Source organism: Mesocricetus auratus, unplaced genomic scaffold (assembly GCF_017639785.1).
Source record: "Mesocricetus auratus isolate SY011 unplaced genomic scaffold, BCM_Maur_2.0 Super-Scaffold_6730, whole genome shotgun sequence".
In the NCBI taxonomy this organism is placed as follows: Eukaryota; Metazoa; Chordata; class Mammalia; order Rodentia; family Cricetidae; genus Mesocricetus; species Mesocricetus auratus.
The window spans coordinates 79,393,669-79,421,146 of NW_024429184.1; the positions used below are offsets into that span (position 1 = coordinate 79,393,669).

At 40.7% G+C, this 27,478-nt stretch overlaps 1 protein-coding gene across 3 annotated transcripts in view; it reads right to left on the bottom strand.

Annotated features, from left to right (window-relative positions):
* Positions 1 to 13,599: 13,599 nt before the first annotated feature.
* Smad2 (SMAD family member 2) overlaps positions 13,600 to 27,478 on the bottom strand; it is a 64,848-nt gene continuing 50,969 nt past the window's right edge. For all 3 annotated transcript variants that reach the window (XM_040741582.1, XM_040741581.1, XM_040741583.1), the window contains 5 exons: positions 25,966 to 26,019; positions 24,752 to 24,964; positions 22,728 to 22,865; positions 22,379 to 22,523; positions 13,600 to 20,465 (listed from right to left, as the gene is read on the bottom strand). In XM_040741582.1, the coding sequence (XP_040597516.1) occupies positions 20,342 to 20,465; positions 22,379 to 22,523; positions 22,728 to 22,865; positions 24,752 to 24,964; positions 25,966 to 26,019 (674 nt within the window). In that variant the 3' untranslated portion in view covers positions 13,600 to 20,341. The remainder of the gene's footprint in view (positions 20,466 to 22,378; positions 22,524 to 22,727; positions 22,866 to 24,751; positions 24,965 to 25,965; positions 26,020 to 27,478) is intronic.

The following is a 27,478-nucleotide window of genomic DNA, read 5'->3' on the forward strand; positions in this document are numbered from 1 at the left end:
TGAACCAAAGCAAGAGCAAAAACAAGCTGGGCAAACTTCAAACTCTGTAGCTCCATGTCTGATATGTAAACACTTCTCAGATCTCCAAATCCACTTATCCTTGTTAACTGCAAGACACTTCTTTTTCTTGGGTTGGTTCCACTTCCTGTTAGCAGCTCTCCTAGGTAAGTATCTCATGATTCTGGCATCTCTAACATCTTGGGGTCTCCAAGACAATCCAGGCCTCAACTTCACAGCTTCACAAAATGGCCTCTATAGGCCTCCATTCAGGTACACACCTGTCACACACCTTGACTCTATGGCTTTCTTTAGGTGAGGAGGTAAATTCCATAACCTGTTCTTTTATTGTTAACTCTAAAGTCAGAACCATGGGTTGAAGCTGCCAGTTTTGCTGCTTGCTGGGGCTAGAACATGATCCCTCGTTCAATTACATCTTTCTGATTTTTTGTTTTTTGAGACAGATTTTCTCTGTGTAGCCTTGGCTGTCCTGGAACTCACTCTGTAGACCAGACTGGCCTTGAACTCACAGAAATCTGCCTGCCTCTGCCTCCCAAGTGCCGCTTTCTGTTTTTGACAGAAAACTGGGTAAATCTGGTTGTCTTTCAACTTGTTCTGTAGACCAGGCTGGCCTCAAACTCAGAGATCCACCAGTCTGCCTTCCAGTGCTGAGATTGAAGGTGTGTGCCATGGTACCCAGCTTTAAACTTTTCTTTAGTTCCTTTTCACAAGCCGGAAATTTAGCTGGATAGGATCTTGCCCTGAGGTCATCACTCCCTTTATTCCATTTCTTAGTCTCCCTGAAGATAGGACTCAGTTCCACTCCACATTTTGGTGTTCCTTTCCTCCTTAATTTTACATTCTGTAATTTACCCTGCTCAGCTTGTTCCTTTTCATTGTAAATCTTCATTAGAGTTACCACCAATAAGCACACAACACAGGCGACACACTATGCTGTTTTGAAATTTCATCTGCCAAGGGATTTAATCCAAAATTCTTCACTTTCACCTCAGGCAAACTTTTTTGGACAAGGGAAAAAGCAACTACTTTCTTCACCAAAATGTCGTAAGAACAATCTCTAGGCAACACACTAAAATTCTTTTCCTTGTAACTTCTTGATCCAGCCTCCCATAGTTGATCAAATCAAATTCTGCATCACTGTCTTCCTTTAACCAGCACTTAGAGCATTCAACTGTTTTTCTAATCCACAGTCCCAAGGTCCATATTCCTTCAAACAAAAACATGGTCAGGCCTGTCACAGCAGTATCCCAGTTCCTGGTACAAACTTGTCTTAGTTAGGGTTTTTATTGCTGTGAAAAGACATCATGACTGCAGCCAACTCTTTTAAATAAACCATTTAATTGGGGTGGTTCGCTTATAGTTTCAGAAGTTCAGTCCATTATCATCATGGTGGCCAGCATGGTGGTATTCAGGCAGATATGGTGCTGGTGAAATAGCCGAGAGTCCTACATCTTACAGGTAACAGGAAATGGTCTGAAAGTCACACTGGGGAAAGCTTGAGCAAGAGACTTCAAAGCCCATCCCCACGGTGATGCACTTCCTCCAACAAGGCTACATCTACTTCAGCAAAACCACAGCTCTATGAGCTTATGGGGCCAATTACATTCAAACTACAGACCCTGTGGACAGAAAGAAAAGGGGGAGGCACAGCCTACCAAGCAGTATGAGGAAAGGAACCAAGGACAAATGAGAACCCAGGAAGGAAGGCATCCCAAGTCAATCAGTCCAGTCAGGTCTTCTGAGCACCCATTGATCAACCTATGAACTTGATTTTCTTTTCACACCTGCTCTGTACAAGATACACACAAATGGATGGAATTACAATTTAATGGTAGAGTACATGGCTGTGTATTTGGTTAACACTGTTAATATCTTTCTCCCTTTCTCCTTTATCCTCACTTACACAAATTGGGGGGAAATGGATCTAGTATATAACCCCAAGGGAGTTAATAACTCATGGGTTGCTAATTAAATCTGAAGACAGGCCCCCTGAAGCTCCCATATTTAAGAAACCATTTTGTAACGCATGACCTCGGTATGTTGTTTCCTTTAAAATGACCATCACTGCCCCCTCCCCCTGGTCCCACTTGGTATGATGGTGTGAGTGCATGCATTCTGCAAACCCACGTGCTTATGTCAGTTATTGCCATAGGAAGGGGGAATTATTTTCAACAGAGTTGGTTGATGGAAGACTTCATGAAGGAGATGAATTTAAATTGGGTCTTAAATTTGGATGAATTTGAAATGCAAAGGCAGGCCAGAAAGCTTTCCAGAGCAGAAAGGCACTCCCAAGGTAGCAAGAGAACCAGGGTGTGCCATCCCGATTGTTCAGTGTGGTCAGTGGCATGAACAAAAGGCCAAGCAGGGCTGAAAATGGGTCAAGCTGGGGGTGGGGACAACAGGAAAGGTCCGTGATAGAGGTGGCATCTGAACTTATTTTTGAAGAGAACAGTGCCATTTTAGTCCATCAGGAAAATGATATTCAAGATCCTTAGGATCTAAGCAAAATCACTAGAACCAGGAGGCAAACACAGGACAATAATGCCTATGTTGGGTCAGTACTTTGACAACATTAAACATCTTATTTCCTTTTACCTACTCCCCAGCATCTTTTCAATAAAGGTAAGCTAGGAAGCTTAGAGTCTTGGGGAAGGAGGTGGTGGGTACTGGAGTGTTAATACAAGTGTGGTTTCCAGAGCATATGTCATCTTTGTGAACATAATCACTGGTAGGGTGCTAGGGACAGAATCCAGGGTCTGTGCACACCATGTCAATGCTCCACTACCAAGTCATTCTTCCCAACCCTAAAATGGCTCTAAAACATGTTTTAATTGACTAAACTTGTTCTTTGACAATTTCATACCGTTATGTAATATGCTCTTCTCATGCCTACTCTCTCCTCTTTCCCACTCAGGTACGCCTGTTACGGAGGTTCTGGCTTGCCAGGTTCTGTAGCGGTCTCAACCCCAAATAAACACACAGATACTATATTAATTACTAAGCTGTTCAGTGACTAGGGCTTCTTAATGGCTAGCTCTGTCTTAATTGTTAACCCATTTCTATTCATCTAAGTATTTCTACATGGCCTTATCTTACCGGAGAACGCCTGGCGTGTCCTATCCTCCTGGTCCCTCATGGTAACTCTTCAGGCAGGCCTGCTCTGCCTACATTTCCAAGAATTCTTGTCTCCTAGTCCTGCCTATCTTCTTGCCTCATTGGCCGAAAAGTATTTTATTCATTAACCAATAGAAGCAACATATATACACTAGGGCAAACACCATCATAGGTCCCCTTCTCCCCACATGTCCCTTCCCCAAACTATGACTGATTTTAACCAGGGCTATCTGTAAACACAGTTTTGGAATTAGCCATTGGAGACTAGGGGATGAGCATGCAATGAAATATGACTGTCTCTTCCGGAGATAGTAGCCCATAGGTATCAGGGAGGAGTTTAGCCCATGAATCCTGCTTCCAATCCATGACTGGCTGTCAACAGACCCAGGTTGGTGTGGGCCAAATTCTGACACCATAGCTGGTGTGCAGTTTGCAATGGTTGTAACACACCTCAAAGATATCGTCATTCAGCTTACTTCATTTCTTTTCTGCTCCCTCTTTCACCATGTTCGGTGTCTTAGGGTGGTGTAAATGTTTTCTTTAGATCTAAGCATATGACGTCTCTCAACACCTCGAGTGGCAATAAGTCTCTGCACTCATCTCTTTTCTGTGCATGGGCTGCCAAATGTACATGCAGTGTTTAAAGGCAAGCTGTGTCAAGTAAGAAGAGGGAGCTCTAAGAGTTCCCTTCACACAGCAAGAACAACTTTGGAGGACTGAACATGAGTTGTACTCTAAGCCATAGATGGAAGAAACCTGAATAAGATGTAAAGAGGCCTCTGGTTGGAGGAAATGAGTTCACTTCCAGCTAGAGAAAATGGCTCAGAAAGGGAAACCAGCATTAATAAGACCACCATGGCTTTGTGTTCCTTCCCTTTCAGAGTCAAGCACCCAAAGGCAATTGTAGAAAATGAAGAGGTGACAGCAGTCAGGAGGAGTGTGTCATAAAGTAGACGGGCTTGAACTGGTCTCTACAGCCTTGGCTGTGAACAGAAGAGATGGGAAATAGCAGTTGTCTTAACTTTTCACTTAGAGGAGTTAGAGCCTGGGAACTGTAGGAAATGGAGCTGGAGAACTGAAAATGATGACGTGAAGGACTCAGAGCACAGCTTAGCAAACTTGAGACTTGACCTCAGGTCCACTGAGCTGAAGTGTCAAGGGAGGAGCTTAAGGATGGGGGTTTTAGTCACAGTAGGGACAGCAGGTGTCACCGTTGGAACAATGAAGGCACACCTCACCAATGGTCTCATGGGCCTAGACATCAGTCAGCTTTCCTTGAGAATGTTAGCACCCACTGAGAAACAGGAAGACAGTGAAAACATTTTTTTTTGTTTTGAGACAGAGTTTTTCTGTGTAGCCCTGCCTGTCCTAGAACTTGCTCTGTAGACTCAGCTGGCATCAGACTCAAGAGATTCACTTGCCTCTGCCCTGTGTACTGGGATCAAAGGCTTGGTCACCACTACTTGGCAGTTTTTTTTTTCTTGGAAGGGACACCCTAACTCTACTTAACTACTCATAATTTGAGATTATTTTTATGTAATTAGGTTTTTTGAGTTTTTAGATTTTTATGTGTTTGCATGGTCACTGTTCCAATGCTGTGAAGAGACACCATGATCAAGGAAACTCTTATAAAAGAAAGCATTTAACTTAAAATTTTAGAGGGTTAGTCCATGATCTTCATGGTGGGAAGCAGACAGGTTTGGAGCAGTAGATGAGAGTTTTACATCCTGATTCTCAGGCAGACGCACACAGGGACTAGTGTGGGCTTATGAAACTTTCCTCCAAGGTCACACCACCCAATCCCTTTCAATGTGTATCACATGGATGCAAAGCCTGTGGAGGTCAGAAGAGGGCATCAGATGCCCTGGACTGGACTTACAGATGGTTGAGCTGCCACGTGGGTACTAGGAATTGAATCTTCTGAAGAGCAGCTGCTATTCTTATTAACCACGGAGCCATCCCTTCAGACCCTAATTGTGTAGCTTTAAAAAACACCCCAAAATTAGTACTCTACAAGTGGGGGTAATGGCAAACATTTAAATTCTGGCCTAATATCTCAACAACTTACCAAAACCTTAACTAGCAAGTATCCACAAACATTCTCATGCTATAGTTAGTTCAACACTATACACACACCTGATGAACTATGTTTAGTGTATCTGAATGCCTTTGCTAGCTGAGCAAACTCTAGTTCATTGTACATTTTGATTTGGAAATGTGCAATGGACAAAATGTTTTGCTCCAAACACACTAATAGAAAAAAAATAAGATATGTTAAAAAACACATGAAACATGTTCTTATACTTAATTCCAAACACCAAATTTAAATACGTCAATATAGACCTTTTATAGTCCTTAGCCTAAGCCAAAAAAAACTCTAATTTTATTTATCTATTATGGCCTGCTGTTTAATTGTTTTTGGGGGGGGGGGTGAGACAGGATTTCTCTGTGGCTTTGGAGGCTGTCCTGGAACTAGCTCTTGTAGACCAGGCTAGTCTTGAACTCAGAGATCGGTCTGCCTCTGCCTCCCAAGTGCTGGGATTAAAGGTGTGTACCACTACCACCCAGCAGTTAGGTTTTTTTTTTTCTTTCTTGTGACTGGTAGTTTCTCTGCCTTTGAGGGAAGCACCATTTCCCATTGTGCACACACATATCATTAAGTATGAAGAAAAATACACACCTAACAATGGTTCTCTCTGGCTGTTGATTTCAGGAGATTTTTGTTGATGGCAGTATTTTTTTTTTTCGAGACAGGGTTTTTCTGTGGCTTTGGAAACTGTCCTGGAACTCACTTTGTAGACCAGGCTGGCCTTGAACTCACAGAGATCCGCCTGCCTCTGCCTCCCAAGTGCTGGGATTACGTGCGCCACCAACGCCCGGCTGATGGCAGTACTTTTAAATTTTATAAGAATATATAAGAGAGTTTGTAATCAGAAAGACTAAAAAAAAAAAAGTTATAAGTGAAAACAAAAAAATCTCTCAGCCACTATCTTCCAGTTAAAGATCACAAAATATGTTGGTATATTCACAGGAATGTTACTGTCAAAGTTAAGTTTTGGGGCTCACAGAAGACGTGAGACCGGGAAGCACACTTACAAGTAATGCTCTCAGTCTACTAAAAGCCATAGTAGGTAATGCTGGGCACCATATGAGTGACCAACTTGTGAACTCTGACCTCTCTGGCCACAGAAGCTAGTTAGACTCTAATAATATAGGACACAGGTAACTGGCCTTAAAAATAAAGACTACTATATACAGACAAAAAAAGGGCTGAGAAAGAAATCAGAGAAACATCACCCTTTACAATTGCCACAAACAACATAAAATACCTGGGGGTAACGCTAACCAAACAAGTGAAAGACCTGTATCGAAAGAACTTTAAAGAAAGAAATTAAAGAAGACACCAGGAAATGGAAAGATCTCCCATGCTCTTGGAGAGGTAGGATCAATGTAGTAAAAATGGCGATCCTACCAAAAGCAACCTACAGACTCAATGCAATCCCCATCAAAATCCCAGCACAATTCTTCAGACCTTGAAAGAACAATTCTCAACTTTATATGGAAAAACAAACCCAGAATAGCCAAGACAACCCTCCTCAACAGAGCAACGTCATGAGGCACCACCATCCCTGACTTCAAGCTCTATTATAGAGCTATAGTCCTGAAAACAGCTTGGTATTGGCACAAAAATAGACAAGTAGACCAATTGAAAGCCCTGAAATTAATCCATAAACCTATGAACACCTGGCTTTTGACAAAGAAGCTAAAATTATACAATGGAAAAAAGATAGCATCTTCAACAAATGGTGCTGGCAAAACTGAATATTGGCATGTAGAAGACTGCAGATAGATCCATGTCTATCGCCATGCACAAAACTTAAGTCTAAATGGATCAAAGACCTCAACATAAATCCAGCCACACTGAACCTGTTAGAAGAGAAAGTGGGAGGTACCCTTGAATGAATTGGTACAGGAGACTGCTTCCTGAACATAACACCAGTAGCACAAACACTGAGATCGACAATGAATAAATGGGACCTCCTGAAACTGAGAAGCTTCTGTAAAGCAAAGGACACAGTCAGCAAGACAAAAAGACACCCCACAGATTGGGAGAAGATATTCACTAACCCCACATCTGACAGAGGGCTGATCTCCAAAATTTACAAAGAACTCAATATGCAAGTCTCCAAAACACCAAAGGATCAAATTAAAAAGTGGGGGTCTGAACTAAATAGAGAATTCTCCATAGAGGAGTATAAAATGGCAGAGAGACATTTCAGAAAGTGTTCAAAATCATTAGCCATTAGGGAAATGCAAATCAAAGCAAATCTGAGATATCATCTTACTCCTGTTAGAATGGCTAAAATAAAAAACACCAATGACAGTTTGTGCTGGAGAGGATGTGGAGAAAGGGGAACACTCCTCCACTGCTGGTGGGAGTGCCAACTCAGTACAGTCACTATGGAAATCAGTATGGAAATGCCTCAGGAAAATGGGACTCAGTCTACCACAAGACCCAGCAATTCCACTCTTAGGCATATACCCAAAAGATGCCCATTCACACAACAAGGATGTCTGTTCCACTATGTTCATAGCAGCATTATATGTAGTAGCTAGATCCTGGAAGCAACCTAGATGCCCCACAACTGAAGAGTGGATAGAGAAAATGTACATTTATACAATGGAGTACTACTCAGCGGAAAAAAAAATCAATGGATTCTTGAAATTTGCAGGCAAATGGATGGCACTAGAGGAAACCATCCTGAGTGAGGTAATCCAGACACAAAAAGACAAACATGGTATGTACTCACTCATATATGGATTTTAGATATGGATCAAGGGAGTCTCAGCCTACAATCCCAGTGCCAGTGAGTCTGGGAAACAGGGAGGTTGCCAAGAGAGATGCATGATACCCCAGAGAAGTGGAATGAGGCAAGATCTCCTGAGCAGATTGGGAACATTGGGGGAGGGGAGAGGGAGCCAGGAAAAAGAGAGGGGGATAAGAGGAGGGGATAAGAAGGTATGGGGGAGCAGGAAGGTTGAGTTAAGAATAGAGGAGAGCAGGATGAGAGATACTGTAATAGACTGAGTCATTATAGGCTTGAGGAGTGAGCTGACACTAGTGAGATCTACAAGGATAACACCAACTGGAAAACTAAGCAATAGTGGAGAGACTACATTAAATGACCCTCCTTGATGGTAAGGTTGATGACTACCTTATATGACATCCTAGAACCTTAATGCAGTGACTGATAGAAGCAGAGACAGTTACCCACAGCTAAACACTGAACTGAACTCCTGGAAGCTAGTGGCAGAGATGGAGGAGTGATAAGCAAAAGGGTCAAGACCATGATATTGAAACCCACAAAGACAGCTGACAGGATAAGGGGAGCTCTTGAATCCCAGACTGATGCCTGAGAGGCCAACAGGGAACTAATCCAGACTCCATGAATGTAGTGTCACTGAGGAGGCCGAAGAAATCACAGGGCCTTGGGTAGTAGATCAGTGTTTACCATGGTTTATGAATTGATCTTTGGGAGCCCATTCCAAATAGAGGGATGGTTTCTCAGCCTGGACACATGGGGAAGGGCCTAGGTCCTGCCCTGGATGAAATGACAGACTTTAGAGATCCCCCCAAGGAGGGCCTCACCCTCCCTGGGGAATGATGTGGGGATTGGGTGGGGGACTGGTGGAGGGGCAAGGGAGGAGGGGTGGGAGAGGGAGTTGGGATTGACATGTGAAGCATTCATGTTTCTAATTTAAATAAAAACATTACAAAAATAAAAAAAATACAAAGGGATTGTAGCACCAGGGTCAAAACATGTCTTAATCTGCCACATTACTGCTGAACCTAACCAATAATGTTTCCTTAACAGGTGCCTGCAGTTTCTGCAAGTAGACAGAAGTACAGCAGGCAGCATCTTTGCCTGAGGGAAATCCCATCCATGCAGGCTCTGGAAGGGACATCAGTGCTCAATATGCAGAAGTGGTTTCTCTGGATCAATTATTCCTTCTGTCCCAGTTATGAGGCGAGAACTCATTATTTGTTCTGAAGAGACCAGAGTGTGAACTTCTAGTCACATGACAACAGCCAGGTACACTGGTAATTGAGACAACCACATTACTTTGGTTTTAATTGTTTGCAGGGCGCTGTAAAAGTGTATTGGTTCTATGTTCTATGAATTAAAATACCTTGAACCAAATGAACATTGTCAAAACTCTGCTTGAGGGCTTCAGTCTCTCCACCTGCCTCTTGGCTGACCACTACACAAAAACAAACCAAGGCCCCAACTTCCCAAATTCCTTGTGACTTTTTCTGTTTTGTTCAACTCAGAAATGTAGCACTTTCCACTTTGTACCAACCTGGCTGACTTTTGTTCAGTGCTAGTTAGCATGAATCGTGCAGACATGATGGCCTTGTGGACTGGGCGTGGTCACTGTTGTCCAGTCATCTCCAAGAAAGCACTAGAGGGCAAAGTACACAGGGGAAAACCCCAAGTCCTACTAATTGAGGGAACAAAATGGCCAAACAGGCAAGATTGTTCTAGACACCCAGGGTAAACACAGGCCCTGCCCATAAGCAGAATGCTGCTGCTGCACAATTGACGTTGCTATTGAGGTTTTGTGGTTGCAATACCGAGTTTGACATTCAGTTATTATGTCTCTGCGTTTAACAGTGAATCACCCTCTCTATGTTCAGAGCTCAAATGCTTCTATTGAGATCCCTTAACCATCTTCAAAAACAATACCCTCTATGAGAGAATTCAGGAAACAGGGAAATTTTAGAGAGTAATGAAGACTTCATCACAGAAACAGGCACAATCAGAGGGCTGATCTGAAATCTATTTCCCACCACATGGGAAATGACAACCCAGGCTTATAACTATCACAATATTCTGTCTAAATCTCTGAAGGCTGAAGCGGGCCGTTGAGATTTGTCCCATTATCGAAGAGAGTGATCATTACAGCACATTTTTCTTCAGGCATTCCATCCCATGTTCTTAAAGAGCCTTTAGATGCTTCTACTTCTGTCGAGAAACACTCAGAACACTTGTGGATCACACAGATCCTCCCACCGTGACCCATGAACTTGAAGCTCTTTATGTTTAAACTTTCCAGTCACTGACCATGTTAGGCATATGAAGGACTGCTAACCCTCGGTGGCCACGCTGGTTTGAGAAAGGCATACCCACTGTTGGAATGGTCAGACATAAACTGGAAAAGTTCTGGACACACAAAACACCCATTCACTTTTGATGGTAATCTTAACCTCCTGGCATTTCTGCTCTTACCAAGTATCAACAAGTACATATTCTGTGATAATGAACTTTTCTAAGGGTGTCTTTAATTATAGGGGGGGGGGGGGGTAGAACAGACTAAAAAAAGTGGAAGCAGGACAGAGAAGAAAGTTGACATTCTGGCAAATAAAATTACACCATGCTATAGTTATAAATGCTGAGCACCAAAATTTAGTTCTACAAAGTGTAGTTTAATTTTACTCACCTTTATATGGTTTAAGCCTTAAATAGCAGGACACTAAAGTAACAGGATGGGGGTCAAATGCGCCAATTAAAAATTAAAATTCTTCAGTATTCTTATCAGTGATTTCCATTTTGGAAATAGTATTTTTCTATGCCTCTGGCTTCCCTGTAATAAGTTCCTCCTTTAACAACTGTAGAGCATTGCCAAGAAACCACAGTGCTTTACAGGCCACTAATTCTGTTACAGATGAAAGCATTCAATTATTTCTATAAAATTCAATTCCTGATACAATGTGTTCATGGTTGACCAGGAGTGTTCTAAAATGCCACACACAAGAGCTTGACTTAAAACTCCCCCCCCTCCCCCAAGTCAGGGTTTCTCTGTATTTTTTTAAAAAACTTTGGAGCCTGTCCTGGAACTTCCTCTGTTTACCAGGCTGGCCTCGAACTCAGAGAGATCCACCTGCCTCTACCTCCCATGTGCTAGGATTAAAGGCATGCACCAATGCCCGGCTGGGTAAACCTTTTTTTAATCAAAAGGGGCAAGCTAAACATTCCTACTAAAATACTTCATTCCAATGGAAAATGGGTTCATTTCAATCTTCATTTTCCCACTGCAGCCCACTTTTATGCAAATAACCACTTAAAAATGAGTCCTATGTACAAACATGGTACTTACAGGATGCAATGCAACTAAGTACTGCCAGTAACAGGCCAGCAGAGACAAGAGCTCTTATGAAAACAATTTAGGATTTAAAAGCTGAGGACATAAACCTCCAGCTGAAGTTCCACAAGCATGGCCTCTGTAGCAAACTGCTGTTCAGCGACCGGTTAAGGACTGGCAATTTGCTGCCATCACACACACAGGCAGAACTCAGTACCTCAGGGAGTTCCCTAACAGATTTCAGCCATGTAAATGAACAGTCAGCATGTTTGCATGCACGGAGGCTACCGGTGTAATGTAGCACCCTGCACTGCAGGCTGCCCTATCCTCAGTGGACGTCCCTCACGGCAGTCTCAACACACTGACACCTAAGCCACCTGTGGCATTTACCTCCAGGCACCCAGGCTGTTATCAGCTCTGGTCTTGCAGCAGCTTGTGGCTGTCGGTCTTCTGCTTGAAACCTCTGATGGCTGCTTAGTAAGTAACCGTCTGTGTTTCTTGCATGGTCACAGGGTGCATTCCAAGACTTCATGCTGACCCACCTAAGTCCCTCCCCAAATTGAACAAGTCCTTGGAAAATGCTCCCACAGTGTCTTTCCTGAATCATGTGTGCAAAAGTACCTCTTCTTAGCCCTGGATTACATCTCTTCCAATTTTACAACTTTTATAGTGATAAACAGTATTATGAGGCAGAAAAAGACAAAACAAAAAACAGCCGCCAGGTTATAATCTCAAATTCTATTGCAACTATTATGGTAACATTCTACTCCCAAGCTTTCTGGGAAAAATGCTTTTCCTATCACTGACTTACAATTTGAAGTAAGACTCAAAGACCTTGATTTCTATTAATGTATTTAAATGCAAATACTGGCATTCTTATGTCCTAATGTGTGCAATGTAGCATGAACCTTTTTTTTTTTTCAACAAAGGATCAGTTAAAGGGATTTTTTACAAATATCCACAGAGATATTCACTGACGAGTTTGTTTTATATTCCTATCTGTGGCCTGTTCAGTTTTAGGAGGACTTGATTATTTTGACTAAAACAAGGCTATCAAAAATGAAGCTGGAGCCCATGAGATGATGGAGCCTAGAATGATGGAAGACGACACAGGTTCTTTATTCTGTGTACAGTTTAAGTGCGGGAACACATGTGAAGTCAGAGGACAACTCTGTAGTCCGTTCTCTTTTCACCTTTATGTGGGTTTGGGGGATCGAGTTCAGGTCTAGAGTTTGCACAGCAAGGGCCTTACCCATTAAGTCCTCTTGCCGGCCCCTTGTATATAACTGAATAACCAGTACAGTCTTCATCCTACTTCTTGCACATGTGTGGTACTGAACAATGGTTTCTCCAGATGGCATCAGCCCATCGATACTTCTGCTTCCTGTACTAAAGGAATTCAATTTACATGGAGGAAAAGAGGAATTCCAACCAGGAAGAGCCCAATATATCGCTTAATGGTTCTCCATGTTCTTCTGAAACTTCATACACAGCTCAGCCACATGGTCTCCAATACAGAGAATTAGCAGTATGTACAACAGGATGGTCAATAGCTGTCTTTAAGGTTGGGAGGGACACTCCAGTCATGTTACCTCAAGAGATGCTGCACACGATGTTAGCAAGTACCTTTTATACTGTTTTTAGTTAGATTCTACAGCAATTTTAATAGTAAACCAGTTTCAGATTTTCTCCAAATAAGGGTTAAACTAAATTAACACTTGGGCAGCTCAAATGCACCTCAGCTTTTAAAGTTCTCTTTTTCTTGATTCTGAAGCATGGTTAAAATGACTTGTAAAATGAATGCCCACAAGTGAGGAAAACACAGACTGAGCCACAGGAAGTATGGCTCAACCAGGATGCTTCTCAGCTACTTCATGATGATCATAATGTAACTGCAAGATCAGGCCCCGTAGTACTTTTCAAGGAGGGAGGCCTTAGAAAACACATATACACCCCGAGTTCTGTTTTGGGTTTTTTTCTGTTAAGTGTATTTTCAGGGTAAACTTGAATTTCACCATTTTTGTTTAGAACATAAATGTTACCTATCATCACTAATTTGCCACAGGCAAACTGAAATTAAAATGTGTAACTAGTACCATTCAGTGTGTTTTGGGTAGGCAGGGCCAACCTGTGTGAGAAAGGGATAAGCAAAGTATTTTTGTGTGCACATCAACACATACCCAAAGATCATACCTTCTATGCAAAATCCACATTTTTGTATTCACATAATTGGCAGTAAACCCCAAAATGTAACCACTTCAGAAAAAAAGACCACCTTATACCAAAATCAACACAAACCTGATCCCATAATGACATGGAAAGTAACTCACATGTTTCTTTTTAATGCTAGGAAAACTGACCGCTTTCCAATGGCAACAGTACTGTTAACACAGGTAGAGAGCAAAGGTAGAAAGTGAATGCACACAGAGATGCACACAGATCTGTATGTATAAAAATTGACCAGAAATCACAGAACATTTAGGCAACATTGTAAGCAGAACTATTTAATACATTAAATAGACTAAGTATTTGGTGTGGACAGGAAATAAGTATTTCACAAGTTTAACTTGAAACTACCTGACATAAAGCCTCAGCTCAGTACTCAAAAACAAAACAAAAGCCCACGTCATTGTCTGATAATTGTTAAGAGAAGGCTTATAAATAACAAACACACTTAACGTCTCCATCACAGCGCGCAGAGATCAGCCACTGAGGACTACCAGAGGAAAACAGCAACAGGGTTCCAGGCTGCCATACCACACGACAAAATCCTCTGGCTCTCACACAACTAGCTGTAAGCACCTTGAGAGCAGGAGGACGTAATACTTAAGAGCAAATGGTTCCAACTCTATCAGCACACTGATTCCTTTACCTGCTTTTGGCTAACACATTTAGGAATTTTAAGACAACATTCACCAACATTCCATGAGAGGAAATCTATAATCACACTGTTTCCATGTCACAAAAAATTTAAACTTCACCTCATAAGGACACAAAATATATTCACACCTACCTAAACAGATGCATAGCTATCTAGCTGCCTCTTTTCAATTTCTCTTTTCCAATCAACTCTGTTTGCTACTTTTGCTATTTATTATAAATCTTAGGTTGCAGTTGAATTCATAGTGATAAGTGATTAGAGGGCAGACAGGTCAATCCTGGAAACAATGGAAATGTTGACAGCCGTTAAGGCAACCCAATGCAGTATCAACTATAATGACATTGATGTGAGAATAAATCCTGAGGACACCTCAAGTGGACAACTCTTCCCAGGACCCCTGGAACTAGCATTGAGCATTGCACATCTGGGACATTTGTCCCAGGCATGGTAGGGCTGGTCCTGTCCTCAGCATGCCTAGAGAAAAGCATTTCCAAGTACATAGGCTTCTTAAGGACATCAGGCTTTTAGTTCTCTTACTAAAGGCTACTTCCTCCAAACTGGTTAAACAGCTAGAAGCCCAGAAATACCTTAATGTTTGTTAACATTTAGTGGTAGTGCACTAGACTTTACCACAAGACTTTCCAAGAGTTTCCAGCTCTGTCCAGTTACATAGTATCTTACCATATATTGAGATTTTCTGAGCTAAATGAATATTCCAGTTTCTTGCATCTTTTATATCCCTTTAAAATGTGAAAACCTTCCATATTATTGCCAGTTATTCCCATATTCTTGTTTCATATTTGAAGACAGCCAACTGAAGGTACCGGCAAAGATCTAGAGTCACACTGTTGTGTACTGTGCTCTCAGGAAGGTCAGTCCACCTTGGGGCAGAGAGTGAACAATAGCACTCTCTGCTGCTTTCTGATTTGGCTTCCTGCAAAGCTGCACCCCAGTCACGGTGGTTTCTCTTGGTTTAGCCCACTGCAAAGTGTTGAGTTTTACAGATCACCGCCGCCAATTAAAAAAAGAATCAAATATTTATGCCTTAGAACATTGGGTCAAGAGAAGCATAAATGGAGTCTGAAGTAAAGCTGGTCAAATGTGTGCCCAATCTGAGTTCTGTATTTTGCAAGAAATAGGCTGGATATGTATGATGCTGGCAAATTCACTGGCCAGAGGTTGAATCTAGTGTCTTCCTGAAATTGGTTACTTTTTAATTAAGAATTCATCCATGTTACCTAACTGTTACATATAATTATTCTGATTTAACCAAACTCTGTAAACTACCTCTACAGGATAACAGCTGGTTAGGAAGTGGAATAATCAGTGTGCTTTCCTAACTCTAAAGCTTTACATTTGTCCTTAAATCATTATGTTGTGGATTTGATTGTTCAATGATTATGTTAAGTCAGAAATGGGAGCAAATTCTTGTCCTCCACCCAAAAATAGTGAACCAGAAATTTTTGAAGTTTTTGTTTTTTGAGAAGGCAGAATACCTTTAAAAAAAAAAAAAGAAAGAAAGAAGACAAGGAAAGGAGGGGAGGGGAGGGGAGGGGAGGAGAGGAGCCAAGAAACACCGAGCTGTTAGTGTACAGAGGCCCCAAGAAGCTTAGAAAATTGTTTCTACTGACCACAGCTGAGACAGTCAGGCCTGAGCCACCTTCATTTAGGCGAGTGTTAGGTTTAGGGAGCTTGACCTTGTGGTGGTACTTCCCAGTCTCTAAAGCAGCAATCTCATGGGCAGAAGCAAATTAAGAACAATCTGCTATTCAAAAGTTAACCCTTAGCACTGAGTGTACAAGTTAGGGAAGAGGATTAGAAAAGCTTTATGGTGGTAATGAATTTCCCATGATTTTTACCACAGTGCCTAAACATCAGCAAATTAGGACTGTGGTAGACTTCAGCTTAAATACACTGACTGGATGACATAAAAATGTCTACAAGCAAATGAGGAATGTTTTTACTGAGATCTGAGATTTAAACAGTGTAATCATTCATCACTGTTAAGACAACCCCACTGTTAAGTTTTTCTGAAGGTATATGTGTGTATACTAAAACTAAAAGGTTTGAGACAGCTCTTATATATATAAGCTAGCTATACTGTCCAAGATAAATGTCTCTATTCAAGAAGTTACACAAACATGAAACCAGGTCTTACCACAGAAGAATTCATGAGATAACTCACTATTTTCTGGCTGCAATTATTGAACGCATAAATTACACTACAAGAAATAATCTGTCCCTCAAACTCCTTGGATAAAAGGTAGCCTGAACAAATAAAACAATCAAGGAAACCTAAAAAAGAAAAGGGATCAACAGCAAGGATCTGTCTCTCTGAAGATCACACACCATCACCACCAATTAAACTAAGTATGACACTTGAGAATGGCCCCAAACAGGAATGGAGGTGCTGTTGCCATCTAAATTAAAATAAATATCTGGAAATTTGCTGCTTGTTAGTCACAGGGGCATTTAACTGTGCAAAACCCCAGAGCCACTTGTAAGATTAAAACAGTAAACCAAAGAATACTAGCTTGCCTGCAAAGCAGTGCACGGTACTAAAGGGAGAAACGCTGATGTACACAAAACCTACAGCTGACAGGAGGGCAAAGAGCACGGAAGCTTGGGTGGAGCAAAGTGCGCACACCAGTGAGGAGCTGGATGTAGCAGGCCACCCAAGCCGTAAGTCACAGTAAGAGGAATTACCTTGGCTGCCCTGTGAAGACACACTTGAGAAAGTTGTATAGAGGGAATAAACCGGCAAACGGGAAGGATCAGCTTCTACTGTCTTGTGGAACTTTATAATAGACCCCCAGCTGTTCCAAGTACTTAACAATCTTTGAAAAAACTATCTTAAAGATACATGTGGGCAGCTCTTGGAAGAGGTAGAGAAACCAAATGGACATCTGCTTTCTTTGATTTTGACTACAAAAGCCTACTAATTGCTTTCGTTTGGAGTCTTAGTCTGCATGGACTGACAACAAAGGCACAGCAAATGTGAAGTTCAAGAAATGAAGGGGGAGATACAACAGCTTAAAAGAATGAACTATACTACCACACTAAGTTGTATATTAAGGCTAAAAAAAACCCACCCTAGATATTAAACAATCTGCAAATACATATAGAACACAGATAAAAGTCCAGAATTAGAAGATTTAGCACTCAAGAAAACACATGCAGATTCCTTTTGGCAAAGTGACAGGCCCTGAAAGCAACAGTAATTCCCACAGGACTAAGCCCAGCTCGAGGGCCAGGGCACTGCCGCAGAATCACAGTGGCTGGGTAAACAACGGGCATCAGAAACTACTCAATGTATACCTCATGCAGTGTTAACCAGTGTGGCTCAGACTCAAGCAGGAAAGCGTCTTTAAATCAGAGCCCAATTCAGTGGTATTCCCAAGACTGGACAGGTCCAGTTGAATTTCATCATCTGGTTAAAAGGCTTTCAAATTACTGTTGAGCAAAGATGTTAAATAATGCAAATCACTTAAAACAAGTGGAACAAAAACCAGCCCTACCAAAGTGGGGGAAAAAAAATCAACAAAAACTAAGCCAAGGTAGACAAAGTATAATGTAAGCCCACAGCATTTCACTGGAAAGCAAACATGACCACTGAACACTTCACATGAGCACTTATACTATGACTGTGGCAATCTATGCTCCATGATACATGTGTATCTCAAGGGAAAAATCGCATTTCATAGTGTACAGAAAACCTACACCTGAATCGAAATCATTGAGATGCGTCCTACTGTTGGCATCACTCTATTTAGCATGTTTACTAACCCTCCACTGCTTTCAAAGGTGCCCTCTGCATCCAGAACTATCCCCTAACAGCACAAATTTTTCAGTTTGAAAACTTCCAATGAGGGGCAGGCAGTTTACAATGATTATCTCCAGCAGGCTCAGCAGCAATGATGCCCAGGACATTGTCCTATCATGAAAGGGGAAGTAGAAGGAGTGACAGATCATCAGTGTGCAGCAACAAGTCCAGAAGCAAACAGCAGCTCTCCATACTGGTTAATCTTTACATAAGGAAAGTTAAGGAGGCACTGACCTGATGTAATTAAGAAATGTCCACAACAAAGATCTGAGAACTAGACTACAGTGAGACGACAAGCAGCCTATCACAAAGCAGTACCACCTTCAACAAATTATAAACTGAAGAGCCATTCTCAAATTTACGTTTGGGTGGCGCAAATACGTGCATAAATACAGTGCCTAACACGAGTCTCTGTGAGCCTGTCTGTGTCTTTGGGTTTGATGATGTCCCAGCAGTGCTGCTGATCTCCTTCAGCTCTTCACACAGCTCACTCCTTCTAGGTTAGGTGTTAGCTCAAGCATCGCTTTCCCAGATGCCTTTCCCATGTCCTACCAGAAGCATCCTATCTGCCATTCTCTAGACAGTAAGTACCCTGTTTACCTCCTAAAGACACTTGAGCATGGGTTAAATCAACAGCTATGTCAACAAAGGCAAGAACTAGAGTTATCTTGTTCACCTTCACCCAAAGGTTAAGAAAGTTCATGGCACATTAACAGGTGAACAATAAATATTTGAATAAAAAAGTACTATAACAAATTTACATGAACACATATATACGCACACAAATATAGGAAAATGGGAAATATCAAATAGAAAACAATCAAATGTTGAAAAGCATCTAAAATGATACCTGTACATACATGTGAGTATGGTTTCAAAAAGTACCAAAGGTATTTGTCTGCAAAAATATTCAAATTTACAAAAAGGAGATCAGGAAGTATTTTCCATTTGTATGGAGCTGCAAACAAGGGAGTCAAGATTGACATGACTGTTGTATGCTGCAGAACGGAGGACCAACAGAGCAGCTGGTATCCCCTTACTGCAGAGAAGAAAGGTCAGTGACCCCTACACACCCAGGGTTAGTCAAGAACAGCTCAGACTGCAGGTAACTACAGGCTAAAAATATTGATAAATGACTTAGCTCCCAATCTTTAAAATCCTGAAATTAGGTAATACAACATTCTACTTATAAATTACACACAATACACTTTAAAAACAGATGGCCCCTATCTGCTGACCATACCCCAGCGTCACTCTATGTATTTGCAGAAGCAAGTACATTTGCCAAAGGTACATTTTGTAATACAACCTGGTAGTTAAGTGCAACGAGGCAGAAGGTCAGCTGCCTTTACAGAAAGATCCTTTATTATGAAACTGGCTTTGGAAGAAGGAAACACATACTGAGACGATTCCAGAATAGCCCTGAAAATAATTATACTGCCACCTGTTCATGTTTTGAGACCGAAGTTAATCAATAGACCAACAGGTTACACAAAGTCCATCATCATGTGCAGAGGTCTGGTTCTAAGACAAGATTTACTCCCCGCAAACCCTCACTGGACTCAGCATTAACTACCCCAGCAGTCATCAATGCAGCTATTTGCAACAATGACATCATGCTGTACTGTTTTATATCAGAAAAGAAATGGGATGAAGAGCCCAGAAGTTTCCAGTAAGGTTTCCTTCAAATGCAATCCAGCAGGAAATAAACACACAAAGAAAGAATGACTACTAAGACCCACTGGAAACATTAAGGTCAAGGATTTCCAAGTTAATCCACTTTTCTTCCCCCAAGTTGGTTTATTTTTGGTAAAAGGCAGAAAAATTAGTTTCTACAAGGAAAATCTGCTTCTAAATGATAATTTGAAAATCTTTATATATATATTATATATTAAAAAAGACACAAAAATAACGGTGAAGTGGGAATAACAGATTAGGTTCTGTAACTTTATAAAGGCTTGCCTAGACCAAGAAGCAGCACACACACCTCAGTTATGCAAACTAAGAATGGATACAGACAGCAGAGTACTGCAATACTGGGTCTTGATACATTACCTGTATACACAACTACTACTGTAATTAATAACCTTTGGGACACTGTCTTATGCCCAACAAGACATCACTAAGTCTTTAAGTCTTCTCTTCCCACGTTGGGGAGGGCATTTCTAGACACTAATTTTCCCATCTAATATTCAAATATAGGAAACAGATTCCACAAGGTGCTTTAACTGATGAGACCTCAAGTGCTGTTTTCACTCTGGAATTTTTGGATAGCAAACAGTCCACAGCATCATACACAAATACTATGACAGAAGAGTTGTTACACGAAGTCTTTTGATAGACTCAAATGGTGATGGACTTTATGACATGCTCGAGCATCGCACTGAAGGGGATCCCATCTGAGTTAATACTTTGTCCAACCACTGCAGAGGGCCATTCAGATGAAGTTCAATCCAGCAAGGAGTACTTGTTACTGTCTGCCTCCTGTTTGAATGAACATAAAAAACAATTAGAAAATTATGGCTGAATATAATAAAATCTATCTTAAGAATAATTATTAACTTTGTATATAGAATTATGAGTTTGAAAATGGTCTTTACAGCTGAAATGATCTAAGGAGTTTTGCCCTTTTTCAGAGATTGTATGCATATGTACGTGTACAGGTACATGCAGAGGCCAGAAAGGGGAGGGACAGTTTGGGTTGAGTACCTTCCTCGACTGTTCTTTATCATGTTCTCTTGAGTCAGGGTCACTCATTGAACCTGAAGCCCCCTATGCTGGCTAGAATGGCTGACCAGCAAGTTCCTAGGCTCCATCTGCTCCCATCCCACAACCCCATCCCGTGCTGAGGTTACAGACACACACAGCCATGCTGGCTCTTATGAGGGCTGGAGATTAGTCTCAAGTCCTTATGCTTTCATAGCAAGTGCGTTAACCAACTGAGCCATCACCTTAGAATTTCATCCTTTCAAAAGATTTACAAAAACATTTTCTTTTGAAGTTAAATTAGTATACTCAGGGGATACCTATGAGAGAATTTAGGTACTACTATTAATGAGACTGGTAGGAGAGACATAAGCCAGGAAAGATTACCCTAAGAAATTGACACATATGGTCATCCTACTTTTATATGTATCAAATGAAGTCTAAGTCAAAAAAATTCAAAGTTAAAGTCTGTTGACCCAAGCTAATCCTTGACACACAATGAAGACTTAGAGCTGACTTTTCTCTAGATACATAATGAGCAACAACCTTCCCAGCAACATCTCTTGGGCTTCTGGTTTAAGGAGCAAAATCAAAACCTTCAAGTGCTTTAACAAAAGGGCCATTGCCTATTCCCTGAACCACACAACATCCTCCTGTTGCTCTAATCTTAGGCATTGGATTTAGTTCTATTTTATCTGCTACATAGTGTCAGTCAATACATTTACTTTTGCTTCTTCAACATGACATTCTTAGGTCATGATAAAGGGTTATTATCAGCTCCCCATCTCTAAACAATTCATGCCCAATAACAATTAGGATTAGATATTCAAGGGGCTGGAGATGGCCAGGCAGCTAAAGAATGTGCACTGCTTTTTAGAGAAGTGAGTTCAGTGCTCAGCACACACATCTGGCAACTCATAATCACAAGTAACACTCTAGTTTGCATCTGTAAATCCAGCTAACTCCTGGATTCCACAGGCACTTGCAATCACACAAGCACAGACACATATATACACAAGATACACACACACACAATCAGAAACATGGAGGAGGCACTATGTATGTATAACTCACAGTGAGACCAAAGGTAAGAGGGGTCACTTACTCAACTGTCCAGTCTTACTTTAATTCTACTTCTAATCAAACTGCTACTCTGCTAATAGAATTAGTTTCCCACACTGCACTTTTCTATCTCTATATGCATCTTCTAGAACCTAGATCACATGCCATTCCAATCAGAAAGCTTTGAGAACAAAGTAAAGACACCTGCTTTATAAAATGTACTAACCTTTCAAATATACCTTTATAATATGGTACTTAACATTCTACATTATGTTAAAATGCATGTTTACACACAATTTAATCATATCTTCTATAATACCAGCACAGAAATTTTCAAGTTTCTTATCTTTAGGCCTCCACTTTCATAACTAAGGGTCTCATATAGCCAAGCATGGCCTTGAACTCCCAGAAATCTCCTAGCACTGGGTTTATATGTTTCTAAAGACTGAATCCAGCACCTCACGTATGATACACAAAATATTCTACCAACTGAGCTACACTGTTAATCCTCTTTCTTTTACTATTTTACAAAAAGCTCTGTTGGAAAGAGATACAAATGAACTACAGAAGATGCAAAAGGTACAAATAACCACAGTAAAGAAATTAGAAACTGAGCATGGGATTCATACCTGTATTCTGCTCCCCACCCCTTCACAAAACTCATTCTTATGGTGCACATTCGAGTTAGTTGATAAACAGCTTCAAAACCCTGATTAACAGACTGAGCCAGAAGAGCAGCAAATTCTTGGTTGTTGAAGATCTTCAGGTTGCAGCCTGGCATTGGTAAACAGTAAAACATATAAAAAGTGTCGTTATTAGAAAATAATTTTAAAGGAAGCCTATGTTTTAGAAGGAACATGGGCATCAGCTCCTAATTCCTAAAATCATTACCAACTAGAAAAGTTAATGAAGCAAGCTGATGACAGGGCTATTTTCACTGTTGATATGACAGGCTTATTTACATGGGTGAATGCATACCTGGTGGAATTTTACACACTGTTGCAGGATGCCAGCCATATCTCTGGTTACAGTTGGGGCTCTGTACAAAGATTGCACTATCACTTAGGCACTCGGCAAAAACTTCCCCACCTATGTAATACAAGCGCACTCCCCTTCCTAAAACAAAGCACACATCGTTAGTTTTAGAACACTCTCCTCTTCAGTGTTTCTGAGAATCATCTATAAGGAACTCTAAGCAAATGCTAAGGCAGCTGCATGACCTGTTCTCATAGCCATGCTTTCCTGAACTGTAACTCTAAAATACACCACAGCATTTTTCAACAATTTTTTGACAATAATTTGATTTTTTTCAAAATAATGCTCATGAAAAACATTTTAACAAATATAAAGTACACATTAGCAAAACAGCTTCATCTAAATTACCTGCTGCTTTAAAAATTCACTTATCATTGAGTTTAATCTTGAAAACAATAGTGTCTGGACAAATTTTCCTTATAAGAGCCCACTAGATTAAGAAAAGACTCAAAAATATCTTGTCCATCCAGCTATGCGAAGGTCTGCTTTGTGGTGCATATTCGGTTAGGGAGTGGTCAGACAGAACTGGAGAGGTAGCAGATCAGCTGTTATGCAGCAGAGGGACTAACGAGTCAACAACCAGCAAACTGCATGTAGAGGAAAAATGCAGCTGCCACTAAGACTTGGGAACTGTGCAACATCAACCATGCATTTAGCTATCAAGAAAGGATAAGGTTCTAACTGGAGGATATACCCAGAGGGTGGTGTGCCTGTGTAACAAATCCTCCATTAAACCCCTAGCACACTGGGGGTGGGTGGGTGGGAAGAACAGCAATTAAGTACAAAAGTAAGACTTTTCAGACTATTCCCTATTCAAATCACATGGTAAACAATCAAAGTTTTAAAAAATGTAAAAAAAAAATCTAAAATTGTAGTGAACTAAAAATTTTGTTGGGAGACATGAGTAAGGGCAGAGGAAACCACTAATTTTCTTTAAAATGCAAAGGTCTAATTAAAATACGAAAACATAGAAAATAAAAACTCTGTAGGTAAAGTTAGGGGGCTGCTGACAGCCTTTATCTGCAGTGCTACCTGGATGAAAGATGACCCAATGTAACAACATTTGAAAATGCAGGTAAAGCCAATAACACCTTTCTATTGGTTATCATTTTACAGAAACAACATCAACATCATCATTTTTCACAGGAGGAAATGGTTAATCCCCAACAGGCAGAAGAAAGCTGAAGGTGAAGAAGCCATCAGATGGATTCTCAGTACCTGGACCTCACTGGTTAAACACAAAATAATAAGGTTCCCAGAAAATCTGGGTAAATGTGGATTATAATCATGGAAACTTACCACATTAGATTGAAAACGGAAATAAAGTGTTTTAAAAACTTAAAACAACAACAACTCTATTAGTACAAACAAGGTTTGTGAGAAATAACCATTTTCAAACTTAAGTCAGGAGCAAGTGGGAACATTTCAGTTAGACAAGTTTGTTTACTATCTGGTCTACATTTTACCTCTTCACAACCCTAGGCCATGGAGCCCTGGGGATGCCCCACTTTCTGCTGTGGAGAAGCAGCAGGCAGCATTTCAGTACCACTGGGAAAGCAGTGCTGACCTCACATAGTGCCAAGATGCTCCGTGGGGCTGTTCAGAAATCCTCCCCTATATTCTGAAGCCCCAGATTGTATTTTGAATTATATATAAAATCACTGAGAGGAGGGGGAAATGAAAAGAGATCACTACTAAACACTGCTTTTTTTCCTAACTAAAAGAAGTTGAGCAAGCTAATCACTTTAACACATATTTATCACAGGACTTCTCACTATCAAGAGTGCCAAATACAAATAAAATCAAAGACAAAAGTTTGCAGATTAAGAATAACCAAGGCCCTATTAAAGGGATTCACAGATGGAGATGAAGTTGGGCTTTCCCATATAAGCTTTTGATCTAATACCACATATTGTCTACATTATGAGTAGGTTATATTTTTTCCACACAAAGAAAAAAAAACATACCTATATGCCTTCTTGTCATTTCTACAGTAGCATTTCTGTTGACATTGGAGAGCAAACCTAAGCAGAACCTCTCTGAGTTTGAAGGATCTGTAAAGCCATCTACAGTAAGCGAGGGTTGTGATGCATGGAAGGTCTCTCCAACCCTCTGGTTTAGTTCATAATAAGCTATTGAACACCAAAATGCAGGTTCCGAGTAAGTAACTGGCTGCAAATCTGAAGTAAAGGAAGAAATGTATGAACAACTCAACATGAAATAAAGTGAACATCATTGACATACTCCATGCTAGCAGACAGGCAGTAGCTCAGGAAGTCATTGTGAACATCTATCTACATTGGTTTAAAGACATTTGACCAGGTACACAGGTTTTGGTTTGTTTGTTTTGCTTTTTAAATATCTATTTATTATGTATACAGTGTTCTGCCTGCATATATCCCTGCACACCAGAGGAGGGCACCAGATCTTATTACATATGGTTGTGAGCCACCATGTGATTGCTGGGAATTGAACTCAGGACCTCTGGAAGAGCAGTCAATGCCCTTAAACTCTGAGCCATCTCTCCAGCCCCAGGTACACAGGTTTTAAAAATTGCCCCATCTCATAATTTACGTTGGATTATTTGTTTTATTCGTTTTCATCCAGTTCTTGTTCAAACCCAAAACAAAAAGACAAGAGTACATGGGTCAGCCTACTGTACTTAGGTGTATTTTTAAAATGCACCAAAAAGGCAGTTTTGGATAGGTAAAACTATAAAGCTGATTAAGTAGAAAGCTACACTGTAAGATCTTACAGTGAGAGGACCAAAACACTCCCTGACATTGTCTACCCTCATATAAGTAAGAAGCAGTGTGACAAAACAAGTGTGCAAGTGAAAACAGGTTTTGGCACCGCTAGACAAAAGAGCATCATATGTAATTAACTACTGTTAATTTGACTTAGATGTATCATAAGGAAGAGCACAAGAGGAAAAGACATGACAATTTCTAAGGGACGTCCTAAATACACACCCATCAAAACCTTACAACTTCATAAAGAACATAGTGTCAATGACTGTCTCATAAGCTCCTGCCAATAGAAAGCAGTACCAACACATTGTATCAATTCCTCCTAAAGTCAATGATATAAACCATCTGAATAATCTATTTTTTTGATACACACAAAAAGTAATCTCCAAAGAGAACTTTCCTTAAAACAGCAAGAAGTAACATCAACTTACCCAAGCTGTGATTGACAGGCGAGAGAGTAGTAGGAGACAGCTCAGCTGGGGAGCCTAAATCAGAGGAAGAAAAGGACACTGACATTTCTACAGAACTTACAGCAAGTTAACAATAATAAAGTTCTGACTTTTTCGACAATAATATACAGATAACTACACCCCGAGATTTAAAAATACACGACTTGGCCAGGCGGTGGTGGTGGCGCACGCCTTTAATCCCAGCACTCGGGACGCAGAGGCAGGCGGATCTCTGTGAGTTCGAGGCCAGGCTGGACCGACAGACCGAAAGCCTCCAAAACAATACAGAGAAACCTTGTCTCATTAAAAAAAAAAAAAAAAACAAACAAACAAAAAAAAACACGACTTATTTTAGTTTAACTCGGGACTGCAACACATGAGGTACAAAAGGTTAAGTACTAAATAACTTGTTTCTTTCCCACGGCATAAACTGACTTGTCTTCTTGTCACCCACACCACCCACCCAGAGGAGCCCACTAGTGACAGCTCGTTGTGTATCTTTCCAGAAATATTCTATGACTGTATCAGCAAATAACTTCTGCTTTGTGTCACCCCCTTTTCATGACAAACAGTAACAGTTCTAAACATCTGTATGAGTCATGTCATTAGAAACTATTTGTGCTGATATTTCTATATTGCTCCTCTATCTGTATCAGTTGGCAGTCTAACATTACATCATGGTACCTTAATGAGAGATGATCATTTACTTTAAGAACCAACACTGCAACTGATCTCATGCCTCTGATTGTTCCCAGGTCAAAGGGTTGGTGCCTTTGCAATTTTGATAGATCCTAGGCTAAATTATCATCCATAAAGGTTGTACCAGCACACATTCCCATTAATACCACCAAGGTATAAGTGACAATTGATGAAAATATGGTTTGCACAAGTTAGTTTTAAGTCTAGGTGGTGGTATATGGTTATAATCTCACCTCTTAGGAAACAGAACAGAAGATAAAGAATTTAAGTCAGCTTCAGCTACAGAGCAAGGTGGCAACTAGCACCCATAGGCTACAAGAGACCTTGTCTTTTTATTCTGAGACATGGTCTCAATATGTAGCTCTGGCTGTCCTGAAACTCACTATGTAGACCAGGTTGGTTTTGAAGTCACAGAAATCCACCTGCTTCTGGTTCCTGAATGCTGGGATTCAAGACATGTGCCACCATGCCAGATTAAGGAGGACCTGTCTTAAATGGACATTGCCATTTACATATCTCTTAGTTTATTTACGTTTTTATTCAGTTTTGTGACATCTGCTCTTTTGCTCACTCTCCTCTTGTACTGATCATTTAACAATCTGAGGAAGTTCATAGTATCAGTTAGGGTTACAGAACATTTGGTCACTTGTTTGGTGACTAATTCTAATAATGCAACATTTGGGGCTTATGTCAAGGTTAATAAAATAGCTCTGAGAATGTATACACTTGTCTGCTTAGTGTGCAGGGTTTTCCCACTAGGCAGGACACCTGGCTTGGTTGGAGCTGAAAAATAAAT